This window comes from Telmatherina bonti, assembly GCF_933228915.1.
Source record: "Telmatherina bonti genome assembly, chromosome: 14".
NCBI classification, from domain to species: Eukaryota; Metazoa; Chordata; class Actinopteri; order Atheriniformes; family Telmatherinidae; genus Telmatherina; species Telmatherina bonti.
Window position 1 is genome coordinate 18,784,910 of NC_136612.1, and position 16,931 is coordinate 18,801,840.

Sequence of the window (16,931 nt, forward strand, 5' to 3'; positions counted from 1 at the left end):
TTCTGGCTGGTATCTTGTTTTTATTTTAAAAAATTTCTTTTATGCTGTATTATCAATTTTTTTTAAAAAAAATTGATAATACAGCATATAAGTTTTCCTTCAATGTTTGACTGTATAACAGCTTGCTACAGCCAGACAGTAAAGCAGCTTTTCCTTCCCATTATACTGAATGTCAAAAATGGATGTTTCTGTATGTGTATTTGGACTTCTTAAGGGTATTTTAACTACTCCAAAGTCCCAAGCTGTTCAAAGTATGGTAAAGTAACAGAAATGCAGATGATAAATACTTTATTTCAGACCCAGAAAGATCTATATCACACAAACAAAAAAACACAAAAGTTACTCCACAATCGTCAGTGTCAAACATATAAAGAGGTTTGCCAGTGGTGATGCCAGAGATTCTGGCATCACTGAGTCCAGGATCAACCAACACAGCAATCAAGTTATTTTCTGATTTAGACACCCTACACATACATCAGGTTGTGCAAGACAGCAGAGCAGGTTGGTACCCTGACATTGACAAACATATGGCTCGCACTGGAACTTCTTGATATTCTCAACAGCAGCCTCATACTGTCATTATAAGCAACCCTGACTTTTCTCAGGCTTCCTTGTTTATATAGACTCCACCAATCAGCAGTATAAAAAGGCGTACAACATGCTTTACTAAGGGAGATCTTCACTGGTATGGAACACATGTTAAACTTACGACAGAACATTTTCTTCCGGCGCTGCCTGTAAATATCTCCAGATATTATCAGACAGATTATGAAAATTTGATATTGTTCATTCAGACAGAAATAACCAGAAAAAAACACATGCTTCACTTCCACATAATGCTGAAAAACAAAAAAAACAAAACAAGATGTTTTCATTTTCCTGTACAGATAAGCAGCATTTCCTTTGGAGAGAGGATGAAACATATATCCCAGAAACAATGTTAGGTGCTGCCATATTTTATTTGACTGAATAAAACAAAAATGTTTAAACCACAGCTTGTGTTGAACTGCGAAGGAACTGAAACTTTTCGGAGCACATCTTCAGCCAAAAGTGTACCTTTTTAAATTTCACATTTGTTCTTTTTATATTGTCACATTTTACTCATTGCTTTGGAGAGATCATGGTGTTTAGAAATGAAATACACACCAACATTACTGTTGTACTTTTTAACGGTGATTCTGACTCAACAGCTGAACAATACAGTCTTATGTGAGCTGATCAGTCAGCAAACTTTAAAAAATAACACAGCAACGACAGATCAAACTACGACGTTTATTTACAATGACTGGAAACAAGTCCAGTACTCCAAAAAATTACATGTAGAGCTAAATCAATTCTCATCTCACGTTGTTTTTAGTCTATGTGCAGCCTGGTTCCAGTCTTTGTGAGAGACTTCCTCACTATGAGCAGCTGGTCCTCACCTGCTGCTGCATCACTGACTTTTAGGTTTCTGTTCTTTTCGCGCACGAGAGGACATGAGTTTGAAAAAGACTGAAGGCCACAGTGTGCGGAGGTAAATGGCCACAGTGGGCAGAAGTCCAGCCAGAACAACATCCCTGCTGCGATGACGTACAGCCTTTAGGACCGCATGGGCCACGTCCTGGGGGTCCATTCCTGTTGCAGTAGTTTTATCCAAAACTGAAAGCAGATTTGCAAAGATAAAAAATAACATCAAGGACACAAGAAAAACTTTACGATCAACATAAAACAGAAAAACCTTCAATAACTAGGATTATATGGCTTCTGAAAATCCTGTTTCTTTCTCATATATTTCTTTTTTATTTCTCTTTCTCATTTTGTTTTTGCTGACTTATTTTCATTATTTGTAACAAACTTTTTGGATAGTTAAAAGGTACAAGATTTTTTTCAAGAGATTTTGGGGAAAAGGTTGGAAATATTATGGAGCTGCAGCCAGATCACTCAGGTAAATAAGTACAAAAGTGAAAAGCAGAAACAAATCAAACCCTTCTAAAACACAATAGAAAGACATAATTTTTATCAATTAATTCAGAGAAATAATGTATCATAAGTTAACAAGAACATACGTAAAAATATACAGAGACAAACACTGCTGTGAATTTAATGTCTGTATTGCACAAAGATGATGAATAACAGAGACTGTGTTTTCCTCTGTGGTGACACCGGAGCGCGCAGCAAAAATCCAGCTGTAATGCCAAAACAAGCTAATATTAACACTATAAATTTATAACCACAGAATTACAACTAAAAACGAAGCAATTAATTTTAGGTTTTGTGCTTTTACCTCCACCAAGAGTTTATGTTTATGCCTGTGTTTATCTGTCTTGTTTCTTAGCAACTGTGAGTCTTAGTCTGGTCACAGTTTTGTTTGGCAGCCAGATGAAGGAAGTCTGTTGTTAATTCCTGTTTTATAATGATACAGTGTTCTATGGCTTTTTCAAATGGTTATATATATATATATATATATATATATATATATATATATATATATATATATATATGTATAATCTTTCTCTATATCTGTGTCATTACAAAAGTCTGCACTGGAAACTGTTACAGAAGTCTCAACCACATGCGTTTTGACTGTAAAATCATTGCACTTGCCTTGTTATTTATGTCCAATGAATTCAAGTTTTAGAAGCATAATAAGCATCAATGATGCTTCAGATTTTCAATTGTCATTGTTAAACCTCCAGAAAAGGCCTGAATATTTTTGTGACTGGATTTTTCTTTTTAACTTAACTGCTTAGGTCTTACTGTTGCAGGGAATCGTGCAGATTTATAAGAAGCAGAAACATGAATAGGTTTGAAATTTTTTTATTTGCATAGTCGCCCTCCTATGATCATTTGATACTAAGTTTAATAACTTTGATTAAAGTCCTTCTTCATCTTTTAAAATTTGATTAAAAGAAAAGTGGTTGTGCTTCTCACTGCCTCACCTCCATACTTGGATCCATCTCCAGTGACAGCATTGAGGGACAGGTTGGTTCGAATGTACCCAGGGCTGATAACCGTCACTGGGATGCCATGGCACTCCATCTCTGCTCGTAGGCAGTCAAAATAGGCCTGGGTAGCATGCTTTGAAGCTGCATCTGGTCATATTGTAAACAAAAACTGGTCAATTACGAAAGCAAACAAAGAACAGTGTGTCTCAAACCTAACATCAAGAAGATAAAACTTACAGGCTGATCTATAAGGAATGGATATCTTTCCCTGGACGCTGCTTATGACCACAACATGCCCACTGCGCCTCTGAACCATAGAGGGAAGGAGTGCTGAAAAGGGAAGAAGAACACCAGAAAGAGTAACTAATAAGTGTGTCCTAAGCCATACTTCAGGGACTCCCAGCTCATTTCAGTTATAAGATCCTGAATTTGTGGTTTGAATTTGTGATTTTATTTGTGTTCTGATTTTTGCTAAATCAATTTTCTTTTCTAAACTAGCAGCCACAATAAAAATTAAAGAAAAATCATTTGGTCCCATGACTTACCTTGGGTAAGAGCAATGGGTCCAAAGTAATTAATTTCCATAACATCCCGTTGAACTGACATGTGGGTGTCCAATATTTCCCCACGGTAACTAATTCCAGCATTATTAATGAGGACATCCACCTGTCCATAACACTTCAGGATCTCCTCTGCAGCTCTGTCCACAGTGTCTGCCTTAGCCAGGTCAAAGACAACAGTGCTGGGAGTGAAAGTCTGCAAAAAGAAAAAAAAACAGCATTTCTCTATTGTCCACATTCATTTATAAATATTTCATCATCACACAGTTTTAGATTTTAGAAAGTTTTGCTTTAGAAAACTGTTGCTGTTCAGAATAATGGATGTAATAAACAGAAACCTCACAGCCTTGTAGTTATTTTACATTTAAGGGAGGAGATTCAACTCTTATTTCTTATTTAGTTAGTATTAGAAAACCCACCTGACATCACATCAGTGGCGTCAAATTTCAGCACATTGAAGCCTACCAAAGAATGTCAAATTTTTGTGTTAGTGTTTACATGCCTGCCGCTGGGTGTCCGTTAAACTTGTTGTAAGCTCCTGGACCACCTGTTGCAGTCGGGCTGCATCTCTTCCACATAACACAAGCCGAGCTCCTGCAGCATGAAAGACTCGTGCACACTCTACAACACACACAAAAAGTATAACACTTTTGCTGTTACTGGTGACTCTAATATTTACATTAGTGCTTGAAACACTGAAACATGACATTGAACACTGTATCAGTATGACCAATCTGAAATCAAATCCAAATCTCATCTATTTGTGAGCTCAAGTTAAACAAAAATAGTTTTTAGGCCAACCTTTTCCAAGTCCAGAGCTGGCCCCTGTGATGACCACCACAGCACCTTGCACAGAAGCTCCTCTTCGGAGGCAGACAAGTATTCGGAACAGCAGCAAGATTCCCACACTTGTTAAAACCAGAGGTAGCATTCCTCCTCCCATGATATTGCAGATATACACTCTCCCTGATCCACACAATCTACCAAATAAATGTAGTGGTTAAAGAGAAGAATTTCCTAACCACATCTTCCACACTTCTGGAACAATGCATACAAACCGAGAGACACACAAGTTAGAGCTACTCAGCACTGAGAGTCGGGGGTGGGAAGGTTGTGCATTATTCAAGAATACATTTATTGCTGTTTTGGATTGATTTGACTAATTCCGAATGTGATTAAGATATAAATGTGAAGATTTAGTATTTGTTTAGTGACTATACAGTATGTCTGTCCAGTTATAGTGCAGCTATTAGATGCTCTTTTAGTTTGTTGTCCTCTTGATGTTAACATGAAGATCCCAAATCCAGCGCAAAGGCGTGTTTTTCTTCAGTATTCTTTCATTTAGATACTTTTAGGATCTTAGTGCCAACTTTACTTTGTAGCTTTAACGTCACATAATAGAAAAACAGCGACAATAAGCATTTGATTCCTAATTATGGTTATTTAGTGAACTGCAAGGTTGATTTTGTTATTTGTTGACTATTCATTAAGTGTAAATTTAAATACAGCATTTTTAAAAAGAGCACTACAGTCTGATGCAGTTTGCTGTGTACACGCTAGCATGCCATGAACTACATGGATAATTACCCTAATGCTATTCTTAGCCAATATCGGCGGTGCTGAGAATATATTCACAAAAAACTAATTTACAATTTTTGCTCAAAAGCTTATGTCAGCTTACCTGGTTATTCCAATGTTCAGAGGGAGCAGTGTTGGTGAACTTGAGAAGTTCCGGTGTCTGACGGACTTCCGCTTGTGTAGCCCTCGCATGGTATTGTGGGAGTTGAAGTTCCTTAAGTTTAACATTGAGAGCCTTTCCACATTCTTGCTAAAAATGTATACATAGTGGTTTATTTTCTTAAACTTTTAACGGAAAAATATTTGCCACGATATTTCAAAATAACTTAGACATCTTAGTTGCGTTTTTTTTAAGTGTAAAAAGTAAAAACTAAAGACTGAGGTTATACAACAGTCACATATAAAAGCCATAAAGATTTTAGCATGACAGTCACATCCTAATGACTTCAACATATCTGAGGAGATTCATAATTTTCCACACAAACTATTTAATAGCATAACTCTATTAGCTAGAACAGATCAGGTGAAAAGTGATTGACCTGCTCCAGTCACAAATCAGTAATTTTATGTTGTTTCCAGTGATTTTATGTTGCTGCTTTAGTTTCCACAAGAATCCTTTATGCAGTATATAGTGTATAATGAGAAAAAAAAAATAGAGCTACTGATATACTTGGAACACATAAATGCCCTTTCATATTCTTTTTTTCTTAACCAAACTGAGAATGAAATGCAAGAGCTGAATAACTGCAGGCTTGTGGTTTTTCCACATCCAAAACACAAGCCTGAGCCAACAAGTCTTTTGGTGTGAACAAAACAGAAAAGTTTGAAAATGACCTCTTCGCCAGCAAGCATTAAAGCTCTTGTTTGTCCAACATGCTTTCATACAGTATCTACCAAACAGAAAATAGAGGACTTTTTAAGTAATTATTTATAAATGTCAAGAGATAAAATTGTAAAAAATTGAAAATATAGTTTTACTGTACTTTAAAATGCACATGTACTTATTTTAAGCATAGTGAGCATTTAAATAAGATTGCTGTCATGCATACAGCTTTATTGTCCAGTTGTAAATCATGTTATACCACAACACATTATTTATTGTATACATTTGTTTTCCTCATTACTGATAAGCAAATTATAGAGGAACGAGGCTATTTCTTTGACTAGCATTATCTGTAGCATCAAAGTGTCTCCTATGGCTTTGTCTTGATGTTGAACATGTTCAGAGAATATGGAGCCACATAAATGTGACTTATCTTCCAAGACACAACCTAAAAGAATTTGAAGCTATTTGCTCTTTTCAGGGCATCATCTAGAATCCATTTAGTGAAAAAGTCAAATAAAAATACAGAAAGGTGAGTTTGAAATATCCTAATGTTTAATGAAACGGTGATGTACTGATCAGCATGGAAGGGTTACAGTAAAACTACAAGAGAATAGGGAAGGAGCGTGGTACACAAAACATGTCCCATTTCAACTTCAATAGAATTCAGTCCACAGAAACTGCTGTCATACCCTTTTGCACTTGCTTGTGTCAGGGATGTAGGTGGAGAGCGCAGGGTGGGAGACGCAAGAGTACTATGGGGATAAGTGTGCTGTTGTCACATAGAAGTAAAGGAAATGTAAGGGGGGAAAAAAACAATTCCTTCTAGTTTTAACTATATCCCTCTGATCAAAGTTCAGAATGGAAGCACCCATCATATGTGGAGCTAACCACTGGCCCTGATTGTAACTTCCACTTATCTTGCACCGGGTGGGGGGTAGGTCGGTTCTGGTATTTTGTTTGTTTGTTTTTTTCCTGTTTTTTTTTTCTTTTCTTTAAATGTTGGTTCTTAAATCCTCTTCAGAGTGCACTCATACTGCATAAAGTTCATAGATCTTCTTGGCGCAATACGCCAGGGCAGCCAGTGCTATCGTATTATGGAGTCTCTTTCTGTGGATGTCATCCCTGCGTACCAACACCACGGGCGTTGAGGAGGTTAATGTATGCAGGGGCAGCCGTGAGAGTTTTTGGCTGTCGTATTCCACCTGGTACTTGCAGCAGGGATCAAACTGCCACGAAATCCCGTAGAGGGCAGCACAAGCCACACTGAGGGCACCAGCGGGCAGCGCAACATAACGCGAGTATTCAGTGGGCAGTGAAAGTGGTGTCATTAGGCATGCTGCGCCTGACAACACGGCCGTCTTGTGCAGGCAATTCCCCACTGTAATCCAACGGGCCGTCTCATCTCCGATCCGCGTGGGCTCAATAACAATGTATTTATACTGGGCCTCCAGTGCCTGCTCCAACTCATACTCAAACTGGTCCTGAGCATTTTCCCCATTGTAGATTTCATGCACAATGTAGCAGTCTGACGCCGCCATCACTCCCCTGTGGAGAAAGATAAGAACATGTAGGTAACAGTGAGAGAGAGAATCGAACAAAAGAAACAAAACTAACACTGGGTGTCATTTAATATCTGGCACGAAATAATAATCCTCATCTTTTGCTGCTCTGTCACAACCCTAACAATCTTAGTCTACATGCATGGATCTCTTGACCATGTGACACTTTGGCACATAGTCAGGGGAAGCCTGGAATCGACCCCCCAACTTTCAAGTTGAAAGACGACTGCTCTTTCTCCTGACCTACAGCTGCCCCCAATTTCAGTTTTAAAACTGAAATTGTAATTCAAGACATTGCAATTGGTAAAGTGCAAAGAGCACAATTAATTTACTACCATGGCGCCTGATCCAAGTTTCAAACCAGTAACATCTAAGGTTATCTAACACCACTGGCTTCATATACACTTCCTTTAGTCTTTCACTGGCACCAATAGGGTTCTCTTTTTGAGAGTTTAAACAAACAATCAATCAGCCATGATTCTACTTTATCTGAGACTCAAATATGTTTCCATCAGACATGCGTTGTGTTTAATTCCCAACACTCCAATTAGAATAAGATACCGAGGACGCAGCTTCAGCACAGAGGACAGCATAACGGTGTGTTTGTGCAAAACTGCAGAGAAAGTACGAGTTACTCTCCCTCCTCATAATCTCGGATGGGCTTCTGGCCCACAGGAATTCCGAAGTTGGTTTTTAAGGTATTGACCTTAAAAAGACCAGACATACACAAGGAAGGCTAAATGTTTAAATGAAACACCATTGGACACCTAAACTCAGCTTTGAAGTCACATTTTTAAACTTAATCTGGGACTAATTCTTAACAAATGACAAACGCTGAAAAAAAATATAAAATGGAGAACAGAAAACAGTCCAATTTCTGAAATATCCTAATATAGTGAATTACAATGGTTTAACTAAGTGGAGTTTCTCTAAATATTCTTATGAGTTCAGATCTCAGGAAATGTGTTGATGATAAAACTTGCATGAAATACTGGATCCTTTTTAAGTAGTAACATGAGTGAGAAATTACTAAAATGATGGCAGCTTATTTGGCTGCGTCTCAGGTTGGACACGAAGTTGTCAGCATAATGCAAGTGTTTTCATTTTAATTTCCCTGAGAGAATAAATAAATAAAAAGAAAGAAAGAAAGACAACGACAGAATTATTTGTTTGATTTAAAGTGGGGGAAGTCATATACTGTTTCATATGTTTTCTCTACTGGTTGAAGTGTGTGCATCTGCACATACCCAGATGTCTCTGTGTGTGGCATCAATCAGGGTGATACTTTGCTGTGTGCAGAACAGGAATCATATCGTAAATAAATAATAATAATAATCGCAAACCAAATGGTAATGTAATATTGGTCAGGCAAACTGCAATCAGAATTTAAAATTTAAGTTGTCATATACAGCAAAAAAGGTGGCAAACTAAGACATCCTTACCCTTAAAATAAAAACAACTTATTTACCAAATTTGGAATGGAAGTTATAGACATTAAAAACGCCTTTTGTTTACAATATTACAATGTGAAAGGAAAATGCAATGTCTTCCAATGTTTAATGCTGTCCTGTTTAATCAATACTCTTTTCCCTGTTTTCTTTAACACCAGTCCATTGCTGTACTTTCTGAATCATGTATTTTCCCCCTTTTTTTAAACTTTGACATAAAATAAACTAATCATTCATCGCAGTAGTTTTTCATACTTTGTCTCCTCCCAGGTTATGAACTGCGGGTTACACAAGACGTTTTGCTCTTATCTACTTTGGATCAAGCAACAGTTGCTGAAAGTCAAAACATGCAGCCCGTTTCTTCAAATGTTATCAAAATATCGAGTAATACTTTTAGGGCCAAACACCTCTAAAAACAAATTTGTTTCAGCATTTTTTTTTTTTTTTTTTTAAATAAAAAAAAAAAAAATAAATGGGGGCAAGCAAATCAATACAGTAAGGCCCTCTAGTACAAGCGGAACAAATGACAAACAATGCTCGGACTACACGGATAATTCTACATATGATTAAATGATCACAGTATATTGGCTACTGGTTATCATACCGCATGTTATAAACTATTTATTCTCTAAACGTTCTTCGAGCCGAGGACATGATGTACTTGGACGTAGGGTAGGAGCATTAGCAAAGTCACTTGCATGAAGTTAGAGGACTGGCCAGCGAAGTTCAACGCCGCTTTACTTTCAGTGCAGATCAACAAACACTGCGGCGAAAACTCACGAGAGGAGCCACACTGGGACCCAATACGAGTCTCAGCACATCACACCAGCCTTCAAACTGAGGCATGTAAAATGCAAGTTTCCCTGTTTTTTTTTTTTAGGGGAGGTGAAGTAATCAAAACATCACATGAGCAGCCACTGTGTTTTCCTGCTAGCATTAGCTGGCTAACGCGCACAGCTAACGTGAGCTAACCATTGGCTAAGATTCAGACTTCCTGTGTGTAGCTCTGAACAATGGATACCAAACAAAATGCATGCTCTAGAACTGTCAAATATAAAAACAGACCAAACTATTTATGTTAATAAGATAATTTAGTTTAATGGCCAAACTGTGGAGTAACTGACCTCTCCCTGCTTACTGGGACACCGCGCCTCCTGCCCAGCGACGCCATGTTGGAGAAACAACTGTGATTTCGCTTGACGTAAGAGAGGGCAGAGCATTCTGGGTACTGTAGTTTATAATACAGCAGCAGCATCAACGTAGCTTTGTATTGCAGACTACTAGTTCCCTGATGCTTTGAGCTCAGGGTACCTGCCATACGTATTTTATAACAGTACATGGAAGTTTGAGAGGTCAGGCCAGATTGTACATAAATCTAACAAAAATGCAAACAGGTATTTTTGTTTAAGTTATAAAGAAATAAGTAATTACAACATAACCGACCTGCAAATAAACACACATAGACTCAGTATGTTTTAAATATTTAACAATGTAAGTAACTGGCTGCATGTTTGCATCCGTTATTATATGCTGTATATCCTAATACCTGTGCTGCTGTCTTGGTTAGCAATAGGCTTTTCTAAATAGACTTCTATGTACTCACCCATATTTTGCCTTCGCGTGCTCTCTCTATAGCGCAAGGTTGCTGCCTGTCCGCGTGCTGTAACCTGACGCGCGTTGGATGTAACAACGATAATGGCTACGTTCAGGAATGTGAGATCAGCGTAGCCGCATGCCGTGCCATGGACAATAATGTGCCAGCCTTAAGTTTCAATGACCATGACGCATGCGCCAAATCAGTGAAAACTATATCAAATGAAAGGCAGAGGCTGCTGTTCTCATGTAAATATTTTATATCACATTTAATGGGTCTGCACAAATCTTAATTATTCTTTTTATATTTAATATGGTGTAAGTCTTTATCAGACCACTTGAAAAATTTGGATCATTTGCTATATTGATAGTTAATCCATGTAAAATGGAACATATATATATGTATATATATATACATATATATATATACACATATATATATATATATATATATACATATATACATATATATATATATATATATACATATATACATATATATACATATATATATATATATACATATATATATATATATACATATATATATATATATACATATATATATATATATACATACATATATACATATATACATACATATATACATATATACATACATATATACATACATATATACATATATACATACATATATATATATATATATATATATATATATATATATATACAATCCTTCTTTAAAGAAAAACGACAAAAAGAGTAAATACCGGTAACAGATTATATATATTGCACAGAGTTTTGAAAAAGAAAACTGAAAAAGTTGTGGCATTATTATTCTTATTAAATTTGTAACTCTTTTTGATACCACTTGGTGGTGCCAAAGCATGGCCAAAAATATCTCCTCGCATTCTTCTAATTAAATAATGAATTAAAAGTTAAATCGCTTGTTATGTCTGACCTTGACAAGGCCTCTGTAAAGTATTAAGAAAATATAGCAATGTTTTCTAGGGAAAAGTTCCACAAAATGCAGGAATGTGTTTATAGGACTTTTTTTTTTTTTTTTTTTTACCATTCTTCCAGACGTACATTTGTGAGCTCACATACTGATGTTGAACAAAAAGACCAGGCTCGCAATGTCCCCTCTAATTCACCCCCAAAGTGTGTTATCCTGTTGAGGTCAGGACCCTGTGTAGGCAAGTCAAGTTCTTACACACCAACCTTGTTCATCCATGTCTTTATAGACCTTGCTTTGTGTCCTGGTGTGCAGTTGTGTTGGAAGAGGAAGGAACCACCTCCAAACTGTTCTCATAAATTAGGCAGATGCAATTATCCAAAATTTCTTATTATAATGAAGCATTCAGAGTTCATTTTACTGGAACTAAGGGGTCAAACTCAGCTCCTGAAGAACAATTCCGTACCATATTCCCTCTCCACCAAAAGTCACACTTGGCACAATGCAGTCAACGTACAGTTGTCCTGACAACCACTAAACCCATACTGTCCGTCAGACTGCCAGGTGGAGAAGCACGATTTGTCACTCCAGAGAACATGTCTCCACAACTATAGAGCCCAGTGTTAGTGGGTTTAACACCGCTGCATCTGATGCTTTGCATTGGACTTAGTGATGTATGGCTCTGATGCAGCAGCTCAGCCATGGAAACACTGCCATGGAGCTGTCTAGGCACCGTTGTTGGGCTTATCTGAAAACCATGAACCAAGTTCAGAGGTCTGTAGCGATTAAAAGTTGGCAACTTCTGCACACTATGCACCTCTGCATCCATTGACCCTGCTCTCTTTTCACATGCATTTTGTAGCTGAACTGCTGTTTTCAGTATTTTCAGCTTTGTTATAACACCACTGACAGTTGACTGTGGAGTACTTAGTAGCAAGGAAGTTTCACAACTGGGCTTGTTTTACAGGTATTTTCCTTTCAGGCTACCATGGTGGAATTCACTGAGCTCCTGAGAGTAACCCATTCTATCACAAATGTTAATAGAGGCAGTCTGCAAGTTTAAAGGTGCTTGATTTTATACACTCGTGTCCTTGAACGTGATCAGAACACCTAAATTAATTATTTAGGTAAGTGAATACTTTTGGCAATATATCCATTGTTTGAAGCTGTATGAACTTGTTTGCTTTCAAAAAGCCAAACTTTCTTGTAACATTTTCAAAGTGGTCTTGAGCAAGGGTTTTTCTTTTGAGACTGGCAAAATTTCTGCCCATTTCCTGTGCCTGAGCATTTTTATAAGATGGTTTTCAAGATATTTATTACTATTACATAGTTATAATAAAATGCACCAAATAGTGTAACAACTATTATATTTATTTATTTTGAACAATTACAGAGAAAAAAATTAAGTATAAAACAGTAACAAGGATTGAAACACTGACGACTTATTGGTCACCTGTTTAAAACTTGTATCAGGCATTGTTTCCTCTCAATGAAACAGACAAGTACAGGCGAGAACAAAAACAAAAAAAATGATAACACACTGGCCCATATTTATGGACAAACCACCTGAAAAGAAAGAAGAACTTCAGTTTTATTGCAGATACAGATGAGATCAAAGCAGTCAGTTTGCACTGCTGTGCCAAAGTGTGTTGAATGTCCTGAGACATTTTGTCCTGAACACCCAAGATTGTCAACAGCAAAACCTCAAAAGAGCCAAAAAAGACCCCTTTTACTATCCAGTAAACTGTTCTTTACATGGTAAACTTTAATATTTTTGGAGTGAAAAAGCCTTGTGGATTGTTTCATCTCAACAGAAATTAAGGTTTAAATTATTATCATTTTCCTGCATGAATAATAAAGATCTCCATACAATCATGTAAATGCCCTGATTTTTCAAGAGTGCTCATTTGTTGCTGGTTCAAGAAGAACTTTGTTTTTCTTTTAATGACCCACCCTAAACTGCACTGTAACAGACATGGGATCCAAATGACCATAAGTGTAACAAGCAACACGACCAACGGAGATCAATCCTGCTTCCACGTCAGGTGGACCAACTCCAGTTTTCACTCTAGCTAACAATTCTTGCTTTTTCGCTTGCACATTAGATCAGTGTTTCTGTCACAGGAAATTATGATGTAATTTTTTCTAATTGTAATAATTTAAACACAGATATATGTATTTAGCCACTTGGGTTTTTTTTTTCTTAAAAATTAACCACCAAATGAATGCTTTTGCATCCTGGGAATTACCTTGAAAACATGTAAAGTGAATGTCTGTGTTTATCACTACTTTCTACACTAATATTTTGTCAGTAACAAACAATAGCTACAGGTAGTAGAATGGTGTGGGGTAATATCTGGAAAAAGTTTAAAAAAAAAAAAAAAAAAAAAAGTATTTTTAAAAAAGCTTATAATATAAAAGTCAATATCATCTGAAAGTAAGTGGATGCACCACTGCTTTTTCTTCCAAACCACCACAGAAAAAGGCGCCAAGATTGGTCGTCTTATTGCTCACAATCAGTGAGTCCAAGGATGCAAAAAAAGCTGCAACATATTGTAAGATTGAACTTACTTCAGTTTTTGTTACATCATTACCATCTCCTCAAGTCAGTGTTTAAAGTACACTCTGGAAGTTTCAGTCCCCACCTTTTAGCTGCTTCACCTTTACGAGTCGAGGACATCTCATTCACTTCCAGCACGCGGTCAGTGTATCCCTCCATGGTACAGAGGTGAAAAATCCACCAATCTCACAATCAGTTCACACTGTAGAGTGAGCTCATTTGTCTCTGGATTCACATGATGTCATGTTGAACAATGCTTGAAAGGTCCTTTGTTGTATTTCCTCCGGTAACTCCAAAGCATGCTGTCACATGAGATTTCTCCCCTTACAGTCTCTTTCTCCATCTTTTTATTTTTTGGTTGCATGCAGGGTCATTGACAGATATGTTCAAAGTACTGAGGCTGAGGATTCTCTTTGACATATTTCTGAATGTACCAGCAGGTCAAGTGAGCTTTCAGGTCCTCTTCAACCACAAAATCCATGGCTGCCTGCCATCACATAATGCACAAAGTCACATCTAAATTACTCAGATAGTAATCTGATGTAGAGATATACATGTCTATATGTTTTAAACAGATTATGGAAGCATTTGACTGCTACTCAGTTGATCATTCAATGCACGCACACACACAGTATAAGACAAAAAGTTATAATAAATAAATAAATAACCCTCACATAAACATGTGAGGGTTATTTAACATGTGATTTAAAAAACAAAGAATGAAGAAAATAGTTTTAAAATTACTTTCTTTAAATCAATAATAACTGACCCACAAAAATTGACTGATTAATTGATGGAACTTTTGTTTAAAGACAGATTTTTTTCCAGACAAAAAAAACCCATTTAAATGAATTTTACCTTGGCCAAGTGTTTTGCAATTCCTCTCCCTCTGTAAGCATCTGGAACTTCTGTATGTTGCAAGTCCACAGTCTTCTTCCCAACATATTCGTATAGAAGAACTGCACGGTCATGTGATCCTAAGAACAAAAACAGAAGGTAGCTCTTGGTCGTGGTAAATTTGGGTTCACCCAAGAATAAACTTTCTGCAGAAAACTGACCCCACCTTGCAAGGAGGCACTAATTGTGTAAAGGTGTAATACATGAATACACTTCAATTTTAATTTAAAAAATAAAAATATAATAATCGTAGTAAATATTGAATTATTATTATAACTTAAATAATTGTCAAAATGGGGATTTAGGGTCATTTAAAAACTATGGAAACATTTAAATCTCTTTCTCTAACAGAAAAAATTAGTCAATTTTAAAAAGAGTAATATTTAGATCCTGCATGCAACAGTTTCATGCCAAGATTATGTAAAGCATTGTATGAATTTCATGTTTGCAACTTATAACTTGTAAACAGCTACACAATAAGACAATGCATGATCATTTAGGTACACATGACTCTGGAAGAGGGGGGCTGTTGTCAGGTGAAGTGACACTGATAAAGATCACTCTTTAAACAAAGAAAACAATGGCTTGGGCAATTCGGTGTAAACACCTTATAATACAACTGTGTTAGTAGAGGAAACATTTGGTGAAAGCGTGCATGTCATTTAAGCACATTAACACACTTAAAAGCAGCAATGCAATGTCTCAAGCTGAACAATTCAAAGTATGTGAAACAACAACTATATGCATAGCTTGAAGTAAATGATAAAAAAGAAATGCAACATCCCTGCATCCATGTGCTTAATAACACACAAAACATTTTATAATAGGAAAGCATGACAGCATAAGTTAAGTTTGGATGAGGAAAAGGTTGTCACAAAGGAACTTTACACTGAGGATTAGAGATGTATATTTGAGTAAAAGCCTCCAGGACTAGAGCGATGAGGGAAATTTTACAAGTCAAGCAAAGCAACGCTGCTGACTTTGTTAAGTTTCAGTCCATAAATAACGTCAGTCAATCCGGCAGTGCGAGCTGAACAATACAGCTGTGCCTGAAATGGCAGCTGGAGCTGTCCATAAGGAAACGTCAACAATTAGCAGTAAAGAAAGCTGGCCTTTCTACCTTCAAGCTAACACGAGCCAGCTAACACGCTAATGTTTACACGGTGAACCTACCATTTAGCCTTATAACAAACTGCCGACGCTTTTTATCGTGTTCCACCTGGATCTGGGAATTGTTCGCCTCAAATGCGATCGTTTGTGCTGCTTGTGCCATAGCAGAGGCAATGTCTCCTTCTCTACTGTTCTGCTAACCAGAAATGGCTACACGAGACGGTGATGAACGGGCAAAGCAAAACACTCCATCCAACTGAATCAGCTGTGAGGTCACGTGACCAGCAGCCAATCAACACCGGGAATGTCAGAGCAGAGACGAGCCGGGGAAAAAAAGGAATAAAAAACATAACCTTTGCAAAACACAAGCAGCGTGGGAAAAAAAAAAAAAAAGCAAAGAACTAAACAAAACTAGTGAGTTCAAAACACCTGTTTAGAAATGATAAAATTACAACGAAAACTAATTATTTAAAGTTTTGTGTTGGTTTTGTTTCACGTTGCATTAAATTTATCTAGGAAAGTACAACTATTTTCACAGGTTTCTTTACCAAACTCAAATAATTCCGTTTAATGCTCTCATTGTACTTAATTTTAGCAATTTAAGTAATTCTTAAACCTGTATCTTGCTAATTTATGTAAAGTCACTTGTGAAATAGAAACAGATTTATTTGTTTCCCACTTTTTGAGGCAGTGCTCTCCCATGAAAAATAGTTATTGTAATTAATGACTACGTTTTAAAGTGTTATCTTAATATTTAAAGCAATATTTTGGAGCTATTACATAATTTATAGTTTAAAAAAAAATCCTAATAATGACAGGAAAGCAAAATTGTAGCCTGAAGAAAAAGATATCTCTAGGTTTGTTACAAAACAAAGAATTTATCAAGTGTTTTCTTTTTTTTATTTATTTATTTTCTTTATTTATTGGATAGAATGAGAGAGTGGTATAGTATGTATTCAC

The 16,931-nt window shown here is 36.6% G+C and overlaps 3 protein-coding genes across 5 annotated transcripts; all 3 read right to left on the bottom strand.

The window, feature by feature from the left end:
- Positions 1-410: 410 nt before the first annotated feature.
- On the bottom strand, positions 411-5,200 carry dhrs7b (dehydrogenase/reductase (SDR family) member 7B). The gene is made up of 7 exons (XM_079252991.1): positions 5,166-5,200; positions 4,286-4,464; positions 3,987-4,105; positions 3,470-3,680; positions 3,162-3,254; positions 2,919-3,071; positions 411-1,638 (listed from the first exon to the last, which is right to left on the bottom strand). The coding sequence occupies exons 2-7, from the start codon at positions 4,425-4,427 to the stop codon at positions 1,433-1,435; spliced, it is 924 nt and encodes a 307-aa protein (XP_079109117.1). The 5' UTR covers positions 4,428-4,464; positions 5,166-5,200; the 3' UTR covers positions 411-1,432.
- Positions 5,201-6,417: 1,217 nt separating this feature from the next.
- On the bottom strand, positions 6,418-10,595 carry tmem11 (transmembrane protein 11). 3 transcript variants are annotated; one of them, XM_079252281.1, is made up of 3 exons: positions 10,020-10,078; positions 8,695-8,736; positions 6,418-7,433 (listed from the first exon to the last, which is right to left on the bottom strand). In XM_079252281.1, the coding sequence occupies exons 2-3, from the start codon at positions 8,715-8,717 to the stop codon at positions 6,917-6,919; spliced, it is 540 nt and encodes a 179-aa protein (XP_079108407.1). In that variant the 5' UTR covers positions 8,718-8,736; positions 10,020-10,078; the 3' UTR covers positions 6,418-6,916. The 3 variants fall into 3 exon arrangements, with proteins under 3 accessions (XP_079108407.1, XP_079108408.1, XP_079108406.1); XM_079252282.1 differs by lacking the exons at positions 8,695-8,736; positions 10,020-10,078 and adding an exon at positions 10,499-10,595; XM_079252280.1 differs by lacking the exon at positions 8,695-8,736 and having other exon boundaries at positions 10,020-10,085.
- A 2,253-nt stretch (positions 10,596-12,848) lies between these two features.
- Positions 12,849-16,931, bottom strand: natd1 (protein NATD1). The gene is made up of 3 exons (XM_079252565.1): positions 16,035-16,931; positions 14,823-14,941; positions 12,849-14,451 (listed from the first exon to the last, which is right to left on the bottom strand). Exons 1-3 carry the CDS (start codon positions 16,132-16,134, stop codon positions 14,335-14,337), a joined length of 336 nt encoding a protein of 111 aa, XP_079108691.1. The 5' UTR covers positions 16,135-16,931; the 3' UTR covers positions 12,849-14,334.

Excerpts from the sequence above, each read along its gene's own strand:
- dhrs7b (XM_079252991.1), bottom strand. The coding sequence starts at position 4,427 with ATGGGAGGAGGAATGCTACCTCTGGTTTTAACAAGTGTGGGAATCTTG. Across the intron at positions 3,072-3,161 it reads CATTCCTTATAGATCAGCCT|ATGCAGCTTCAAAGCATGCT; the intron begins GTAAGTTTTATC and ends CAATATGACCAG. Across the intron at positions 1,639-2,918 it reads AGATGGATCCAAGTATGGAG|TTTTGGATAAAACTACTGCA; the intron begins GTGAGGCAGTGA and ends ATCTGCTTTCAG.
- tmem11 (XM_079252280.1), bottom strand. The coding sequence starts at position 10,066 with ATGGCGTCGCTGGGCAGGAGGCGCGGTGTCCCAGTAAGCAGGGAGAG. Across the intron at positions 7,434-10,019 it reads GTCCCAGTAAGCAGGGAGAG|GGGAGTGATGGCGGCGTCAG; the intron begins GTCAGTTACTCC and ends CTTTCTCCACAG.
- natd1 (XM_079252565.1), bottom strand. The coding sequence starts at position 16,134 with ATGGCACAAGCAGCACAAACGATCGCATTTGAGGCGAACAATTCCCAG. Across the intron at positions 14,942-16,034 it reads GTTTGTTATAAGGCTAAATG|GATCACATGACCGTGCAGTT; the intron begins GTAGGTTCACCG and ends TTTTGTTCTTAG. Across the intron at positions 14,452-14,822 it reads TTGCAAAACACTTGGCCAAG|GCAGCCATGGATTTTGTGGT; the intron begins GTAAAATTCATT and ends ATGTGATGGCAG.